Raw genomic sequence first — 16752 nt, 5'->3', positions numbered from 1 at the left:
GTGTGTGTGTATGTGTGTGTGTGTGTATTCATACACACACATCTGTACACCAGTAGATCCAATATATTCCACTGAGCTTGTAGAGACAGGACAATTTTGCATTATCGGTTCACTTCTACCTTAACACCTGTTCCTGGTATCAGCGTCAGGTAGCCAGGCTTGTGCAACAAAAATCTTCATCCACAGACAATCTCTTTGCCCCCCTAACCAGATGGGTTCTTTAAAAAGACTCTAGAATCTGGGAATAAGGAACAGCCTGGAGACACTCTTGCTAGGCCAGGAAGAAGAAAACAGCCATGTCCATACCCACAGGTAGGAATTACATGTAGCCTCTGTGAGCTAAAAGTCTTATCTGATGGTCAGTGGTTTTAAGTGTGCGGAGTAGAATTCTGCTGACAGCTAGGAAAGGTGGCTTTGGAGGCAAATCTCCAGCCTCAGGTGAAGACTATGATGCAGATTTTGAAACTGGCCAGAAGACTCAGGCAGGCTGGGCCTGCTTTTCCTGTGTGCTTAGAACGGTTGAGATGGGAAATGCTGTTGTTGAGTCTTTGCTTCTGTGATGAATCGTTATAGTACAACTGAAAACTGGTCCACAGGAAGGGGAAAAGAATGCTCCTTGCTTCCCTTACTGTGAGAGTAGGGACTACGAAGTGCCAGGCTTCTCAACTTCCTGGATTGCTTTCTTAGTTAACCCACAATGGTTTTGCTCTCTCTATTTGTCTGGTCCCTTCAAAGCATCAAGGAAACTCCAACTGAAGGAGACCATGCACAGTGGGGAGCTGCATCCTGGACCCAGGATTAGGCACCACACCCAACTTCCTGTTTCACAGAGAGGTTCTTTATTAAACAGAAAAAAACAAAAACAAAAAAACATTCAACTGGCTGCTTTCTGACTCTGGGAGAAAACAGCAGGAAGTGACCTTGCAGGTGTAATTTTTAAGAGAAGACTGGAGGTCTGTGTTAGAGCAGACTAGGATGTAGTGGTAAAGGAGATAGGGGACTATGAAGAAGGAGAGGGGGACGAGGGAAAGAGAAAAGAGGTATTTGTACCAGAGGGACAAAGGACTGCCTCTAGATAGGGGGGTAACAGATGTGGCATAACAAAATGGAAGTTTATAAAGAAAAAGGGGGAAACTCTATGTTAAGATTAGGTATTTGATTTTAACTGGGCATATTAATTAAATAAACCAAAGGGGTCTTCTGATTCATGCACTTCAATAGTTTGACAGCTGGACCTTCATAGTCAACCTCAGGAGGAGGAAGTGGCCAAACAAGGAAACAGACATCGACTTCTAGATTTAGGAATGTAATCTAACAGTCTTTAGCAAGGCAGAGGGAATAGGGGAGAAGGGCAAGGCCTGACAGAGTCACATACTCGAGTGAGTATGTGTCCCAATCCCACACCCTTTCAAAATCTGTCGTTGCTCAAATCTGGTAAATTCTAAAGTTTAAATCAATTATTAGCAGCAACCACTATTTTGAGACCTACCCCTCAGCAGCCTGTGTGGATGAAGCTGTCACTTTGGTTTTAGGAAGGCAGCAATTTCACCCCAGCTGTCCACGGCAATCCTCTGTTGTGCCAGCATTTGCATGTACACCGATTCTCTGAATAGCAGTGGGCAGGCCACTTCCATGGATCCGAATCCTTTCATTCTCCCATTCTTACTGAATACAGGCTCATCTTGGGCATGTCAGCTGTCCTATGACTGTTGCCTGTGACAAATGGAGGTCAGCGCCAGATACTCCCAGCATGCCTCCCGTGTAACCTCCTCAACCACAGTGGATGTAATACTGAAAAAGATTAATAGGACTTATGTCATCATGTTTATGGGCCATGAAACCCCCCCCTCCCACTGTGGATTAATGGATATCTGGGTGAAAGAAATATATCTTTACTCCTGTATGCCTTGATGGGTAAGCAGCAGTTGGCATCAGTGGAAATATATGGAGAGATCGCCTTTCGAAGGTCAGACTTTAAAGGACTTTTCTGACCCGTAAGTCAATGAAAATAGATTTTTGATTGTTGACCAAGACAATTGCAGCATAGACTTTCAACCTTTAAAAAAAAATTCTTGTTGAAGTATAGCTTACTCACAGATCCAGAGTGCACAACTTTATAAATTTTTACAAACTGAGCATTATGTATTATGCCCAGGGAACCAGCATTCCAAAAAGGATGATAGACATTATCTACAGCATTACACACCCTGAAATAATTGCTATGATAACTTCTAATCGCACAACTGATTTAATATTTGGACATCACAGATATGAAATTATCCTGTGCATTCCACTCCCTACAGTCTTTCATACAGCATTGCACCTTTTATTCATGTTTTATAAGTACCTGCAAACTTTTTCATTTTCATTAGTTTGTAGTATTCTATTATGTGACTACATACTGGTGTGTTTATACATTTCTGACCATTCAAGCAGTTCCCAAATTTGAGCTATTAGAATAGTAAAGATGAACATTCTGGGGTCCTGCTTCCGCTAAACATATCATCTAGGTGTGAACCTAGGATTGAAATACAAGGTTGTGGTGTGTGAATACATTTACTTAATTTAGTATTATTAAAAACTTTTCAAAGTGGTTGTACTCATTTTTGTTCCTCAGAGCTGATGTGGAATGTCCTTCTGTAAGTGTCAAATGTGTTGCTTTTATTGGTTGATGAATAAAGCTGCTTTGGCCTATGGCAAGGCAGAATATAGCTAGGTTGGAAAGCCAACCTGAAAACAGGGAAAAAGAGGGCAGAGTCTAAAGAGGCACCAACAGCTGCTGTAGGAAAAAGATGTCAGAGCATCTATGGTAAGTCACGAGCCACATGGCAATACACAGATTAATAGAAATGGGTTAATTTAAATGTAAGAGCTAGTCAGTTGTAATTCTGAGCCATTGGCCAGACAATTTATTTGATATTGCATTTTTATTTTAAAAAGCTATTAGGTTTTAATCCCTATTAGTGTATAGGATGCCACCGTTGCTCTTGTAAACCCATTGAACACCCAGTGGGAAAATTCTATCATTGAACTGGAGAGTCAAGGGACTCAATATCATAAGAGAAGATGACAGTGTCCCCTTCCACTATTTAAAGTCTATTTAAAGGCCTTCTAGCAAATGTAACAGGGAGTCTGCCTGGTCACTATCTTATTTTTTTTTTAACAATTTGAAAAAGTGTCTGGTATATAGCCACATCTTGGTCAAGTGTGTTTGCTGAACTGTGAACTTTGCAAAGTTAAAAATTACATGTGAGGACCTGTGCCATGAACTAGTGAGACAAAGGACCTATGAATGTCACCTGTTTCTTTAAAAGACACTCATTTGCAGTATCATGAAGAGTAGGTCTGGTGGTAAATTCCAGAACAAATTTATGTCGTGCTTTAGAATGTGGATCAAATGGAATTTACCGATCAATTGTTGATACAAAATGAGTCATTTGATGGGTTACACATCTCTGAAAATTATTATATTTGTGCTTCACTGAGTTTCTCTGGGTGATATAATACTCATTGAACTGATACAAAGACTATAGGAAATAAAGATCTCTCTCTCTCTCTCTGTCTCTCTGTCTCTCTCTCTCTCTCTCTCTCTCTCTCTGTGTGTGTGTGTGTGTGTGTGTGTGTGTGTGTGTCTTTCTCTTTTTAACTAACAGTACCTGATGCAATGATGGCAAAGTGGGAAATATATGTTCAGAGTGGGGTACTCCAGGTCAGAGGAGTAGTCCTAACTGAGGCTTATAAGCTAGACTCCTGAAGAATATTTGGGGTATGTCAGTAGGATGTGTGGTCCAGAAACAATTAGTGGGAGAGAAGAAAGGCACCATAGAAGCCGTGATGAAAACTGTAACCAACTGGGACAAAGTGGCAGGTGGACCTGCGTCATTCCTTTGGTACCCATACTGCAACATCCTGTAAAAGGACTCAAGATGCGTGTGTGCAAAGCTCAGAATTCAGAGAAGCTGAGACAGAGATCAGCAAAAGCTGTAGAAGCCTACAGTTGTTGTTTCCCAAAGTGGTCCTCAAGAACACGCATAGCCTGCCTGAAGCTCTAAAAACACCTTCTTAGTGAAAGCTGTGACTATGCTTCTGATCTGTAAATCACAAGGACCTGTCCCACAGTGAGTTCTAATCCATAGTCACTCACAGAAGTGTATGTCTAGTTTACTGAATCCAGACAGTACAAAAGAGCTGCAAAGACAGACTATACCAACTATGGATGAGACCCTGGAGATGGCATCCTTTAATATTATACAACTTGAAAATGGAGGACTCATTCACTGTCCTATATCTAGGGGCAGGCCTAGAAATTCAATGGCATAAGTCTCCTTCTGGGTAATATCAAAGAGAAGAATTTGGGATTTCGAGTGAGGAACCTTGTAGTTTTATCATTAATAAATTTTCTGGTACTACAAAAAGGCCACTCAATTGCTGGGCTTTTGTTTTCATAGACACGGCATGGTATGTGGGCTATGCCTGTGAACTGAAGGCAACTCGATAATAGATAAATGAATGGTCTCTCAAGAACCATCATTTTGTGAAATTATCCAATGGCTTTAAGAAAAAATAAGTGGCACCATTCTGAGCTGTTAAAGGTTCTCTTAGAAGTCATCCAGGGTTAGAAAGAAATACTCAAGACTTTCCTCCTCCATGCGAGACAGAGTCCCAGTCTCTTGGTCATGTAGCAATTATACATCCCGTGTTCATCTTCTCCCATAGGTGTTTTCTATCAGCGTGATCTGTTCAATCTGAGCTTCTCGACAGATGTAAAGTACCAAAGAGCTATAAAAGCAAGACTCAAAAAGGGTACCAGGAGTAGTCGGGAAGATATCAAGTCTGTCATTACATGTTTCTATGTCTTTGCTTATGAATTTGCAGTGAGAGTCTAGCTGAGTACCTCTTCTCTGCTCCATGTACATCTGCTGGTGGCTGAAATCGTGGAAAGGCCACCCCTTTCCAGCTGGAGCTGTGGCCAAAATAGCTACATGTGGGTTCTCCGCATGTTCTTGCTACTTGTACAAGTTAGGAAGTTTGTACATAAGAAGTGTCCTCTCAAGCATACTAGATGAAATCTGCATTTTCTCACTCATAAGCCACTTAACATCTTTCCTTCATGGTCACAGGCCTCCCAGACTTGAGAGATGGGAGTTTAGATCCCACCCCTCAGCAAGAGGACTACCATTGTCTTCATTGTACTATAAAGAGAACCATGGGATGAGGAAGTATCAGTACTTGAATGACTTTGAAAATAGACTTTTTAAGTGGAGCTTTATGCAATAGTACCCTAGAAAATACATGCACACAAGGGAATACAAATATGCAATCAATATATAGTGAATGAAGGCAATGCTTGGCTTCAATTTGCTGGTAGGCTGCTTTTAGCAGTGCTAGGCCTGTAAGTCAGGACAGTTAGCTAGAGAATTCAACAATTTTAAAATTAAAATTCTCAAACTTCAGCATCTATTTTTTTTCTCCTGGGGAAAATTAACTGGGCTGTTAAATTTTGGACCCATACCATTCCCATGGTTATCAAGCCTACTGGCCAGAAGTAGATTATGATCCCTTGCAATATTTGGATAACCTTCATCTGAACCTGGTGGTGTTTGAAGTTGGTTGCAGAAAATAGCATTGCTAGTAAAAGAGCCCCCCACCATGAGAATACACATACTCATTCATACTCATTTGCACACACACATAAGAGACATGAATAATAAGATATCATGTGATTTGTTGTTCTTAAGTATAAATGTGAGAGTATTGGAGGAGGGCACTGTTTGTTGGATTTTGGCCACCTGGCTAGCTTAGACCCAAAATAATCACGCAGAAACTGTATTATTTAAATCACTGCGTGGCCCATTAGCTCTAGCTTCTTATTGACTAACTCTTACATATTAATTTAATCCATTTCTATTAATCTGTGTATCTTCATGTGACTGTGGCTTACTGGCTAAATTCCGACCAGTGTCTGTCTCCAGTGGCTCCATGGCATCTCTCTGACTCTGCCTTCCTCCTCCCAAACTATAACCAGTTCTTTATTCATTAACCAATAAAAGCAAGACACAGACAAAAGTACCTCCCACATCATGAGAGGACACACGATTGTTCAACTCAGTCACCTTAGGTTTTCAGTAAATCAAAGTTTCTTGGTTTTGACCTCTGATCACAGCTAGATGATTTATTAGCAATATGACCATGTGAAACATAAAGGAAAAATCAACTCTCATAGGTACAGAAGAATAATTATGGGCTCTGGAAGCTCCAAGTGGTTCTGCAGTGCTAGAAAAATGAGTCTGGTTAAGGAATCTTATCAACTTTAGAGTCTTTGTGAAAATTTCCAAATATGGAAAAAAATAGAGAAAATAGTTTGTTCAGATACTTACTCGCACAGTTATTAGCTGCTAGCTATGTGTCATGTTGTCTCAAATCTCTTTACTTTCTAATAACTAAAATGTTAATGACTCAAATCCCTTCCCTATGCAGAAATCACAGCCATCCTTAAACCATGTTAGAAGACATGAAAGAGAAACCCAATGCTCTGAGAATTGAGGTGTTCTGAACAGCAGTGTTTCACAGGTTGGGCAGACTGCATGCACTGCGGACCGCCGTTCAGAGAGCATAAGGAGGCTTTTGTAGGGTAGACATGGATGTGAGGCAAAATGATGTTTGTTCCACAGTGGAACTACTGCCTTATCAAATTGTTGCACTGAAAAACTGAGCTAGGTGTCAGCTTATGATTAGTTGAGTTCAAGTTTCTTTTTTCTGCTTTTCTTTGGGTTGCTCATAAGAGAACGCAGGACCACTTTGCCCAGTGTCTTTGCACTTTAATAGTTTACTATTACTCATAGATGGATCCTTACCTTTATGTTTTTTAAAATGATGTAGAAATGGCTTTATACAAACTGTCCTTTGACGACACATTGTTGTCATTCAACATGGTTTTGGCTTTGCCACTGGATATAAACATTTCATAAGGAGTATGGGCATGCACAGACTTAAACGCTGGCTTTGATCTAAAATTATAGTTCACCTGGAAAATGATTTGATAGGGAGCCTGTACTCTTGGTGAATATAGGCAGTATTAATGATACAGAAGTAGGACTGGACATCCTACTCAAAAGTGAAAGTAGAAAAAAAGAAATCTACTCATTTGAACCCTGTCTTATTATTTTTAAGGCCAGGTTCCTTTGTTTGTTTTGTACGGGAGTCAGTGAGGCAACCAGAAGGTAGTTTATTCTTTATGAAATGGAATTCCAGTGACTGGCCAGGAGGCGGTCCAGCCTTGTTGAGGCAGAGACTCATGAAAGGATTAGGGAGCCGTGCCTCTGGATTCGCGCATGTCACACAATTTCACTGCTATATCTCATACCAGAACTTCTCTGCTGCTGAACAAAACTCTCATCAGAGTGGCAGGGTCTGCATTCCACATGGTGGAGGAGTGGAAGGGTTAGGTGGGTGACATCCATTTAGGTTCTTTTTTTGTCCTGCCTCAAGTCCATCCCACATCTACCCTCCCCATTTCCACAAGAAATGCTTTGATATTTTATTCAATTGTCCATTGTGCCTTGAGAGAGTGTTTCTAAACTTTATTTCTCATTGTTGATGAAAGGAAATGGAAAAATATCCATGTTCCCGACACAAAATTGAGTTCCCGAGTTAATATGAGACACGACTGAGCTACTGTGTGTAGTCCATTTCTTCTTTCTCATTGACACATTATTCTTGAATATTTCAATGAAAGCCCATCTGTGCTGACACTCTCTCAAAGTAGAAAACACAGGAGATGATGCACACATTTTCTTTCTGAGGTGACTGTTACCTAATAATACAAATTAAGTGTTCACTGACCCTGTGTTACTGTTGACTAGCATTTAATTTCTGCAGCCTTTTTGAATGTTTGGCTAGAAGCAAGTGACTTCATGTAAATTAAACTCATGGAAGCTTTTTAGGCCACATTCAAAGATTACGGGTTTGAGCACTGTATTTGTCTAACAAGATCAGGAAAAAGAGTCCTTGGTTTACTGGTGTGCTTCACTGACACTCACTCGTCAGTTTGCCTCTCCTGTGGCTGGACCATAAGGTCCAGGTACCCCATCATAATCTCAGCATTACTTAGAGCTTCTGCAACGTGGTTTACTGTCATTTCTTACTTCTTCTTTATGTAGCATCTCTCCCCCGAAGCACCCATGGATTCTTTATAAACAGAGCATGCACACTCAAGTGAATGCTCACACATAAGTGTACACACACACACACACACACACACACACACACACACACACCCTTACACATCACCTGATACGGTTCATACTCCAGCATGAAAAATCTGTACAAAGCTTTCACATTCATCTTTATCTGTTCTTGTTGGGTTCAAGGGGGTCACGCATAGATGGGGGATAGACCAACGAAGTCTATTCAACCAGAAGCAAAATTTATTCCAGGAAAAACACTAAAAATTTAAAAAAAATCTCCATAGTACACATAAAACTTATCAGCCCAGCTGAGACCACAGCCAGAGATGGACTTGTAAGGTTGTGGCAAAGGACAGTTTCTGAACTCCACCTTTTTATAGCAAGAAACATCAAGCTTTAGACAATAACAAAGGAACTTTTACAATTTTGAGGTAAAACTCAGATACAAATTGTCCTTCTTTGCAATTTTCATTAACAGAGTTGTTTGTTTGTTTGTTTGTTTGTTTTTGTTGTTGTTGTTAAACTATTGTTTGTATTTAGTTCATTGTTTCTCTCTGGCACTTTTTGGTGGTGTCCACCAAAGCTCTGCACTCCCCTGATATTGCCAGTTTCATGTAGGAGAAGGGTATGGGAAAATGCACCACCAAAAAGTCAGGTGTATCCCATCATTTAAAAGTTGACTCAGTTTACATCATTGCTGGTCATGAGTGGGAGGGAGGCAGGGTTATCTAAAACATCTGAAAGTTGACCCTCAGTTTGCAGAGGGCCGCTTCAGCCTTGCCCACAGAGCTATGGGTTGTAAAGCAAAGTAACCCACTGTGAACAGTTAGTTCTTAAGCTGCTGAGAAAGCTGCTGACAGCCTGCTCTCATTCTCCTAGGCTTACAACTTTGTATTTCTTTATTTCTGTATTCTTATTTCTGGGATCTATATTTCTATATTCTTATTCTTGGACTCTGCAGTTCTAACACTGCTTTGAGTAAACATCTGCCGTATTTCCTTCAACTTCAAGAGTTTATTGTTTGCCTCCAGGTGGACCGAATCATCTTCTGTGTCTTCCTAGAAGTTGACTTCAAGATCTACAAGAAGAAGATGAGCGAGTTCTTCCCTGTTGGTGAGTAAAGCCATGTGTTCCTTTGGGATCAAGGGTGGAAGCTGCGGAGCTCCCTTGGCCTGCTGCTTCATTTGCTCTCAGATCTATTCTGCAATGTCTGTGTTTATGGTCAGTCCGGAAGTATATGGCACAGTTTCCAAGAGCTCCAAGAGGTGACCAGGCCCTAAACTTACCCCACCCCATGAGGTCATTGCATTGTCTGAGGCAAGTCAGCATATGTCTTGACTCAGTTCCTCACATCGTCTGAGGGTTGGACTAAATGATCCCTAAAGGCCATTCTTCCAGGCCCAAATCGCACAATCCAGTTCTCCCTCAACTTGCAAGACTTTTCCAGACTGCATGCATACAGCAACCATGTTAAGCTCCTTTGTTGAAAATCGTAGGAAGCCCATTTGTATTTGTAGTAAGAATTCAGACTTCCTTGTATTTCCTCCTCATTTTACCCAATTTTCTCACCTTGAACTGCAATGACTGTATGGTCCTTTCTAGGGCAGTCTGAAAATGGCCGTCACTCACCTTACTTCACACTTCTTTTCAGAATGTAGACGAGGCCTAGGGGTTACTAAAGAACCTTGAGTAATGGATTTCAGAGTGAATGTGCCATTAGTTGGACTGGGGTAATTTGAATATTTTCCTGTCCTCCCTCTTACGGCCTGTTAAGGCTGAGGCTTGTTTAATGCCTTGTTATTTTTATGGTCATGGTGCCCAGAGTGCTTTCCTTAGCCATGCTAAGCATTGCTTGTAGGAAATTTCAAGCTTCTGTAGGCATTCTTAGAAGATTTTTGGAAGCTGGTTTTCCCCACCCCACCCCATCCCCCCCCCTTTTTTTTTTGGTTTCCAGATCTATTTCAAGTGGTTTTTCATGCAATGAGTAGTAAATCTGGTTGGTAGGAAGGAACTAATAAAAGTTGTTGTTGGATACTCCTCTCAAGCAATCTTTCATAGCCAAGTGAGAAAGAGCAGGCCCCACCCACAGTTCCAAGAGGACTTGGGTAGCTGGGTGAAGCAGTGGTTAAAGGAAAACGATAGTGTCAACTCTCTGCTGATGCTCTATGCGGACCAAGTTCTTCAATCTTTGCCCTAATCTTATAATTAAGTGACAAATCTTGCTTTAAAAAAATAACTAAGACCTGGAAAGAACTTCCTTTACTGAAATATAATGCGAATTCCTCAGACTCCCCTGTGATAGAGGCTTGTTTTGTGGCACTAATATTCCCTCTTTTCTTCTCCTTTCTCCCTCCTTTCTTTATATTTATATGTTTCAGTATCTCAATACTTTATACTGTTAGGCACTAAATGCTATTTAATAAGCAGTTGCTGAACTGAGATCAGTTTAATAAATGCTTCTCTCTGTAGCCTGGTAGTTTCCTTTCTGTTTCAATTTTCTCTTTCTATGTGTTCTCCAAATTTCCTCTAGAACCTGGGTGAGCTGAATGGTGCTTGTGTTTCTGATTATTTTTAAAAGGAATTGTCCATTGGGAGAAATTGTAACTTTTATGGTCTGTGTGATATAAATATTCTCATGCCCGGTCAATATCAGTTTATGAGCTTTTAGACTCTTCAAGATGTTTAGAAATACTGATATCATAGCCATTTTCGTGTCTTATCAGCCTGAAGATATTTACAAGAATATAGGGCACAGATATCCCACTGCAAATTTTAAAAAGTAAGACAGCCTAAAGTTTTGGGGGGTCTAAAGTTTCTTTGTAACTGTGCAAATAAACTATCATGTGAAACATTGCTGCTTTAGATGAATACAAAAACTCATCTCAGTGTTTGCACAAGTAAAATAATAACAAAATCCTTCTCAATTTCACATAAATGTTTCAAAGCACACTACGCTTATGAAATTATTCCCTCTGAATAATTACAATAATAAATACATTTCAAGCTAAATGTCAAAATCTCCAAAAATGTCAGCATATTTATAAATATTGTAGTATCAGAAATTCCTAAATCCTGTTTGAAATGTGAAATTAAGGCTATGTCTAATAGAAGATGTGACTGCTAATAGAAATGGTATATATTATCTGTCTTTAATCTGAATTTATTCCTAATTCATAATTCATAATCATATCACCTTTGATTCGAAAATAACTTTTTCTGATTGGCATATTTAAAATATATATATATATATGTATCTATTTCCCCAGATTATCTCGAACTAGAGGTTTAGTTTTTCCAAAACAAAGATAGTTAAAATAGTTCACAAAAGTGATTTTTTATGTGGAAACATGCTTCTTTGTTTGGGGATACTTTGAGCTCAATTTTATAAAGTCCACAACCAGAAATCTGAGAGAAAAGGCCGCAGCATTAGGGCAAGTTAAAGTGGAAAAGAACGCACTGCAGACCAGCTGTATTCAAAGCCTCTATTGTCCAGAAGCTTAGGTCCCAAACGCTACTGTCAGCTTTTCTGCATTCCAGTTAAATTACAAAACAAAAATTGGCAAAAAAAAAAAAGATGGATTTGTTCATAGTTGCACCAATATGGCCTGGGGTGGGAATAAAAAAGTGCAATTTTCCTTCTCCTTCTGCCTGGGGCTGTCTGACACTTACAGAAAGCCTTGGCACAGAGGCTGAAACCGTGACTGTTTAATTGTGAAGCAGGCTATTCAGTCCTTCTCTGTGGGAAGGGGTCCTGTGCACCAGGTTACCTCTGTTCCCTCTATTCTATGCTAAAGAAAATGGGGTCTTAAATGTCCCTTACTTTTGTAAGAAAATTAATCAGAACAGAACAAGAATTCTGTGGGCTGTGAGACCCCCACCTGCTCTGGACCTGCCAGAGTTCTTTGTCCCGCGGTCCATTCCTTGAATCTATAGTGGGCATCCTTTGTATTTTTTCTTTGGATGTCAACTTTGAGTTCCAACTCCTGTATGTCTGTTTAGCATACTCATTTTGTAAGTATAAATAAATAAATAAATGTGAAAGTCTGATAGCCAATGAAAGAGGATGCAGGTGTCTTTTCTTAGACCTGTGGGTCATGATCTCTTTGGGAATGAACGACACTTTTATAGGGGTTGTGTATCAGATATTGACATTGTGATTCAGAACAGTAGTAAAATCACAGATATTAAGTAGGGATGAGATAATTTTATGGTTGAGGGTTGCACAACATGAAGAACTATATTAAAGGGTCACAGCATTAGGAAAGTTGAGAATCACTGCCTTAGACTATTCTCTCCCCAGCCAAGATCTGGCCTTTAGCATAGGATCAAAGTTATGGTATTTGCTGTAGAAATAACTTAGGATTTTGTTTGTTTGTTTGTTTTGTCTTGTTTTCATTCAAACACCATTGCTTTTTATTTACATTCTTTTTATTTATTCTTCTCTCATAAAATACATTCTGATCACAGCCTCCTCTCCCCACCACCACCTTTTCTCTCCCCCACATCTACTGCTCTTCCATTTCCCTTCAAAAAATTTCAGACCTTTCAGGGTTATCAATCACTCATGGCATAACAAGATGCAATAAGACTAAGTACAAATCCTCATGTCAAGGCTGGACAAGGTAACACAGTAGGAGGATAAGGGTCTCAAGATCAGGCAAAGGAGTCAGAGACACCACTACTCCCATGAATAGGATTTACACACACACACACACACACACACACACACACACCTGTGCACAGAGGTCAGAGAACACCATGTAGGAGTCAATTGTCTCTTTCTATCATGAGGGTCTAAGCAGGAAGTGAACTCAGGTCTTCGGACTTGGCAGCAAGTGCCTTTACCCATTGAGCGATCTCACCTTTTCAGTTTATCTGTCTTGAGAAAGGTCCTAAGCCAAAATAGTGTGTGTGTGTGTGTGTGTGTGTGTGTGTGTGTGTGTGTGTGTGTGTATCTGCACACTGTGAGATACAGCAAGGAACTAAAACCAAATCATAAGAGACCATAGGAATGACTTAGGCTCAGGTCCAGAGGGGATGTGGGTACAGTGAAAGCTACATGGGTAGCAGGGAGCTCAGGGAGCATATGTGCAGTGTCTTAGTTGGAGTTACTATTGCTGTGATGAAACACCATGACCAAAAGCAGCTTGGAGAGGAAAGGGCTTGTTTGACTTACATATCCTGAATCATTGTCCACTAAGGGATGTTAAGACAAGAACTCAGACTAAGCAGAAACCTGGAGGCAAGAGCTGAAGCCTACCATTGAGGGGTGCTGCTTACTGGCTTGCTCATTATGGCTTGTTCAGCCTACTTCCTTATAGAACCCCGTACCACCAGCCAAGGGGTAGCCTCACCCACAATGGTCGGGGTCTCTCCCATTGATCACTAATTAAGAAAATACCCAACAGGCTGTTTGCTTACAAAGAGTCCTTCTGAAGGCATTTTCTCAATAAAGGTCCCTTCTCTCAGATAACTGTAACAGGTCAAATTGACATACAAGTTACCAGCACAGATGGGTTGGAGAAGAAAAAAGATTGTAGGACTAGACCTTCCTTAGTCCCTTAGGTTTTCTCAAAGGATTAGTGGGTTTACTCGTTTGAAGAAAACATTCATGAAGGGGAAAGCTATTTATGAGACTTGGGTGTGGTTTGAAAAGAATCAGCAGCTGTATGATGTGTTTGGTTTTGGGACAGTGGACAAGGAACAATGAGGCAAACAGCAAATGCCCACATTGAGAGTATAAGTTTTAAGGAAGCCAAAGATGATTGGATACAATGGGGTTTCAGACAGCTCATGGCAGGCCTGAAAATGGATGGCAAGTGGGTCATTGTATTTTATTATCTGACACTCTACTTCTTTGTTATAGAAAATGAGCCATGTTTGAATAAACTATGGCAAGGGATATATTTCAAACTGAGCCTAGCATCTGTCATTGCCCAAGTAGCAATGGGCTAGTCTTCTCTACACCATCACTAGAGAAGTCAGTGGTCTCTTAGCAGGATGTATTCAGAGCACCAAGAAAACCCCATCCTTAAGCTCTTTGTTGCCCATAATTTCTCAAAGTCACCATGCTTCTCTTTCTTCCAATACACACTAATGCACTCATGGAAATGTTCCCAATGAGTCAAACTGGTGCTGCATTAGAGACATCGATGTGTACTTCGCTCTAGATCATCCAAACAGCATAGCAGGTAAGAAGCAATGGGGAGTGAAGGACCTCACAGAGCAGCAAAGGAGGAGATAGAAATCACCACTGTTGGCTCATGTAGGGCTGCAGAAAGGCGCTATCATAACGTGGATGATTTAACCAACAGGGTGTGTTTTATCACATTTCTGGAGTCTGGGAGTTGAAGATCAAGACTGGCAGAGGTGGCATGTTCTGGAACCTCTCTCTTGACCATGTTCATGGCATATACCCCTGTCTCCATTTGGACTCCCCTCTGAGTAGCTTGTCATCTATCTTTCTCCTTGTATAAGCACACTGGTCACATTGGAGAAGATTCCACTCTAATGGCATCACTTCTCTTAATTACACTTTTAAAACCATATATTTAAACACAAACTAAACTTTGACAGGACCACACTCAGAGGTCCAGGATGTGAGGAATGCAATCGAGTGTTAGAGGGAATATACCATGACTAGAGTATCAGAAAAATGCAAAGAAACGGCAAAGGAGAAAACTCAGGAAAGAGTTCCCCAACAATTTTATTTCTTGCTGTGGGGTGAAGCACATTTGACTTTATCCTTCCAGATGTATTATTTGGAAGCAGAATATGGCAGCTTTATGGAATTATCACACACTTTGGTTACAAATAATTTATAGTTGCAGTGCACTGTTTTGTGGCCTAAGGCAAGTAATCTTTCTGTGATTCTGCCGAGAATCTCTTTGTTCTTTGTATAAAAGGTTCATATTTTACAGGGTGTAGAATTTATTGTATATACTTTCCATTGACTAGAAGATGAAAGAAGAGTGTCTGGTGGAGAGATGGAAGTCAAGTTTTACAAAACGTCGTCTTACTAGAGAACTTAAGGATTTTGGCTTTTCTCATATAACAAGACATCATTGAAATTTTTCTTTGTCCAAGAATCCTGTTGTTTGGAGTCTGACCCCCCCGACACACATACCTATGAATTGTGGAAAGCCTACATTTGTTAACTGCAGAGATTCCCAGTCATTGGAACACTATTCTAAGGAGGCATCTGGAGATATTTTTGTTTTTCATCAATGTGGGAGAAGAAAGCCTATTGTTGTCCAGTGGGTAGAGACCACAAATAATCCTAAATCTAGAGTCCTGGGCAGTTCCATGGAACAGCATGTGGAGGCTTAGCAGCTCTGCCTGTGGTAATTGCCCTTCTTGTCATTCAGGGAACTGGATAGCTTTACCTTTGCATTGATTTTATTTCAGGTGTCCGGCTTGTTGATGTCCTGCTCTGGCTCCTCTGTCTAAATGGATTGAATTCTTACATATATCATGTCACACAGTGCTAAAACTTTGAAGATGCAAGGATGTTAAGAACACTTGGAACATAGTGGTAGCAGGGCATCAAGATCCATCCCTGCATGTTCACAGTGGTCAGGAACTCATAGCAAACATGTATGAGTGCTGGGTTTATTGGGGCAAAGTGCATGAAGAATGTGGCTCTTGTGGGGATCATGGAGAGTGAACTGGAACAGAGAAGAAAAGTCCAGTGTTGTATAAACAACAGAGAGGGAAAGAGGTCTTGAGATTAGAGGAATGGTGAATCTAGCAGGATGCTTATTTCCAGTTTGTGGATTTCTGAAAGATGTGTTCTCCCTCTTCAAAATAACTAATTAGGACTAGATATCCTGGAGTTAAGAAAAAAACATAGAAGATTATGTGTAGTAGACTGTCCTCATCTATCATGGTTCAACTCAAGATATTTATGAAGGAAATAAAGCTATATGTTTAATAGAAACGTTACTTCAGATTTTTAATTCTGATGCCATCCATTTCTTATCATCAGATAGCAGGACCATGGCAGATAGCCTCAGGAGCTGATAACCTCCGCCTAGCTGAGGGGACATGACTGCCATTCCACAGTGAACTATGTGGCCAAACTAGGATGTCTAGTAGATTAGTTTTGTTAAATGCATTTTAACTAGAAATTCTTTCAGTTTGTAATGAGATTATCAGAACGTAACCCATCCTAAATACAGAAACACTCACATAGAAAAGGAATTAAGCTGGATGTGAGAGTACAACCCTATAACCTCAGATGAGGTAGGAACATCACGAGACTGCAGCAAGCCTGGACTACGTAAGACCCACTATTAACAATAACAACAAAAGGTTTAACTCTGCCCATGACTTGAATCATCAGTCCAATGTCATGGGGACACCATCTGTCTTCATAGCAATAGCAACAGACAGAGGCTGTACAATCTGAGGTCAGGGGTCAAAGTCACTTAAGTAGGTGAGTCTCTTCTCCAGCATTGTTACTGTGCAACACTTCTCCCCATAGTAATCCTGAAGCTGCTTGTCTGCTTCCAAATTGATGTCGCATCTTTTTGTGGTAATATGTTAATGTTCCAGAAAGAGTGGC

At 40.4% G+C, this 16752-nt stretch overlaps 1 protein-coding gene across 8 annotated transcripts in view; it reads left to right on the top strand.

The window, feature by feature from the left end:
• Nucleotides 1-16752, top strand: part of Macrod2 (mono-ADP ribosylhydrolase 2) — a 1889233-nt gene that overhangs the window by 1690466 nt on the left and 182015 nt on the right. For all 8 annotated transcript variants that reach the window (XM_085696807.2, XM_085696806.2, XM_085696803.2 and 5 more), the window contains exon 9: nt 9218-9299. In XM_085696807.2, coding sequence (XP_085552933.2) covers nt 9218-9299 — 82 coding nt within the window. The remainder of the gene's footprint in view (nt 1-9217; nt 9300-16752) is intronic.

This window comes from Myodes glareolus, chromosome 10, assembly GCF_982192425.1.
Source record: "Myodes glareolus chromosome 10, mMyoGla1.1, whole genome shotgun sequence".
Classification (NCBI taxonomy): Eukaryota; Metazoa; Chordata; class Mammalia; order Rodentia; family Cricetidae; genus Myodes; species Myodes glareolus.
This window is presented reverse-complemented; position numbering and strand designations above follow the sequence as displayed.